This window comes from Pinus tabuliformis, chromosome 8 (assembly GCF_031772625.1).
Source record: "Pinus tabuliformis cultivar Carrire ecotype Pingquan chromosome 8, CPIR1, whole genome shotgun sequence".
Lineage (NCBI taxonomy): Eukaryota > Viridiplantae > Streptophyta > Pinopsida > Pinales > Pinaceae > Pinus > Pinus tabuliformis.
Window position 1 is genome coordinate 1,137,069,463 of NC_142294.1, and position 2,811 is coordinate 1,137,072,273.

Below are 2,811 nucleotides of genomic sequence, written 5' to 3' on the forward strand. Positions count from 1 at the left end.
CACAACAGGCATATGTTATTGTTCAACACCTTTTCTCTATTAAGGGGGAGTGTTAGAATTAATGGAAAAAGATATAGTTGGTTGTTTAAGGATATGATTGAGACTCTAAGATTAGGTCTCAGAGCTTACTATCTAAGGAGTAGTTGAAACCACCCTAATTGTGTGAAAGCCTATACGTACTAAGCTGTTCTCCTCATTGAGATGTAATAGAGTGTGGATGTATGAGTGTTTCTACTTAGTTAATATATTCATTTTTTATCCATAGCAATAGTAGATTGATTGACATGAGAATAATCAGCCCATCATTTCATACATTATAGGCAAAATGGGTATGAATTATCCATACCAAGACAAAAGAAAAAGGCTAGACACTATTCTACTTGGAAGACAAACGTGGGTTTTCCCCAGAGTTTTTTATTAAATTTGATGACCACTCATTACATCAAAAGCATAGTGAGATACGGATACTATTCTGCCATTTGGTGGAATCATCACCTGGACTTCGTAGGCGCTTCGTGTACATCTATCTCATGATACGACGAAAACTGAAAACAGACTGATAAATTGCGGCTCCTACAGCTAAAGGAATCTTCAACATTTTGTTTATCGGATTTCTTAGTTCGAATGACCGAAACTCTAACTACTGTCCTAAAAGCTGTTTGGCGGCGATTCTTAGTGGTTTGGATTGCTATTTTCAGTAACAGAAATGGCTGTATCTTCAGCATGGGAGTGATGAGACTGAAATCCCGTAGTCATTGGCTGGTTAGAGCCAGCTTCTATGTCATCCACTTTATTTTGACTTTTAGGGAGCATTACCAGAGAACTGGAAAGCGCTTCGCGGCAATTTTTATTCTCCGAGATCTTGTTATCATTCAGTTTCCCCCACAGAACACAGTATAGCCCTGTTGTGATCATAACGGCTCCCAATATACTGTATTCAGTTAATAAGTATAGTTAGTGCCTTTGCCCTTCCTATACAGACATTATTGCCCGAATTTGAGGAGTTCAAAAAACGATTCAAAAACGAACCTGCCCAAAGAGATGCTTTCAGAGAGAAGGATAGAGCCCATAACTGCCGCGATTATCATCATCAACGGACTGAATGCTGTGGCAAATACAGGTCCTTTTAAGCGCATGCACAAACCTTGTAGGTAGTATGCAATTGCTGATGTCACCACTCCCTGCCACCATCAATATTAGTTGTTGTACCATATAGCATAACTTCGCATCCCAAACATCCAGTTTTTCAATTCAAACCGAAGAAAAACATTTGACCTGTTTCCCTCGACGAAAAAAAAATGCAAACTTACAGCGTAGACTGCAGCGAGAAGGTTGATATCCCATCCCAACGCCCATTCAGAAGGATTACGAACGACAACTAAGCCGAGGGCTGTTGCCTGTAACGTACCTAGAAAACATATTAAGGTGGCAAGGGATAGTTGAGCAGAATATTTCTTCAGTACTGCAGCCTGCACATTCAAAATATAGTGAATTAAAGTCGTAATTTCAAGATGATTGATCATGCATATATATTTGGAGAAACAAACATGTAAAAAATAAATGATCACCTGCAGGATGAACAAGGCTGACCAAGCAAGAGTGGCTGCAATTATCAGAAGGGAACCTATTATCCATTCTTTATTGTCAGAAGCTGGTGATGATCCACTTGAAGATGTGTCGGGGGATTGATGATGTGGAGACCAAAGCATGGGAACAATAGGACCTTTGTACAACGTCATCAGCATTGCTCCCCCGACGCACACAATCGTTCCCACTATCTTTGCTTGACTGCGTATGTTTTTGATATTCACTTTCTCCATCCTACAGCAATAAAGATTTCCATCAAGACTATAAAATAAAGAAACTGATTGCAGCGAGTACCCTTGATTATGTGACATTGAAGGGAACAATGTGTATTGTTTACCCAAATATAAGAGCTATAACGAAAGTCATAGCCGGAAGAACATTACTCAGCGCACACGCATATGTTGGAGAGGTTAATTTCAAACCCAGGTAGTAGAAATTCTGGTCGATTACAGGCCTGCAGACATGCATTCACAATGTTAGATATCTAAATTAAAATATTCGCCAACTTTTTTACATTGACTGAAACGGAAATGGAGTGGTAGGGATGATACTGTAAGAAAAGCAAAGAGGATTGAAATTATGAAATGGTACATACCCCAACAAACCCAATACAAAAATTTGCCAGAATATGGAAAACGTGAGTTTGGGTCGCACTTTCCTGCAATTAAATGTAGGTTGTTAACTCATGACCTGATTATCTAGCTAGGCGTTGAGTGCAGAGGTTGTTAAGAGAAATTAGAAGGACATGCATGAATGCAATAGTTTTTACCTTTCAAAGAAGAAAGCAAAAGGAGCGAGTACAACCGTAGCGGCAGCGTGCCTGTACACTACAAGCACAAAGTTATTCATCCCTTTGTCAAGAGCGAATTTAGAGATAATATTCATGCCAGCATATCCAAATTGCAAAGATATCATCGCCACATAAGGTTTCGATTTCTCAATTAGATTCTCCATTGATAATCAAATAAAAACCCTCCCAAAAGCCCAACTCTTCCCTTCTCTATTGACAAATTGCCAATGCAGAGTGAGGACTGGAGCTTTTCCTCTCCAACACCTTTGCAATAACTTTGAGGACACCTGAGGTTTCATAATTCACACGCTCCTCACACATATTTATACAATCCACCGATCCAAGGAGTTGACCTAACTTAATCGCAATAGCAATATCTGCGGCTCAAATCACCACCTGGAAATGTTCTCGGTTTTACATTCCAAGAACGAATC

The 2,811-nt window shown here is 39.5% G+C and overlaps 1 protein-coding gene across 1 annotated transcript; it reads right to left on the reverse strand.

Moving 5' to 3' along the window:
* Window positions 1–672: 672 nt before the first annotated feature.
* On the reverse strand, window positions 673–2,541 carry LOC149239347 (WAT1-related protein At5g07050-like). The gene is made up of 7 exons (XM_089369838.1): window positions 2,357–2,541; window positions 2,183–2,245; window positions 1,925–2,041; window positions 1,569–1,821; window positions 1,311–1,469; window positions 1,030–1,181; window positions 673–931 (listed from the first exon to the last, which is right to left on the reverse strand). The coding sequence occupies exons 1-7, from the start codon at window positions 2,539–2,541 to the stop codon at window positions 673–675; spliced, it is 1,188 nt and encodes a 395-aa protein (XP_089225964.1).
* Between the last annotated feature and the right edge of the window lie 270 nt (window positions 2,542–2,811).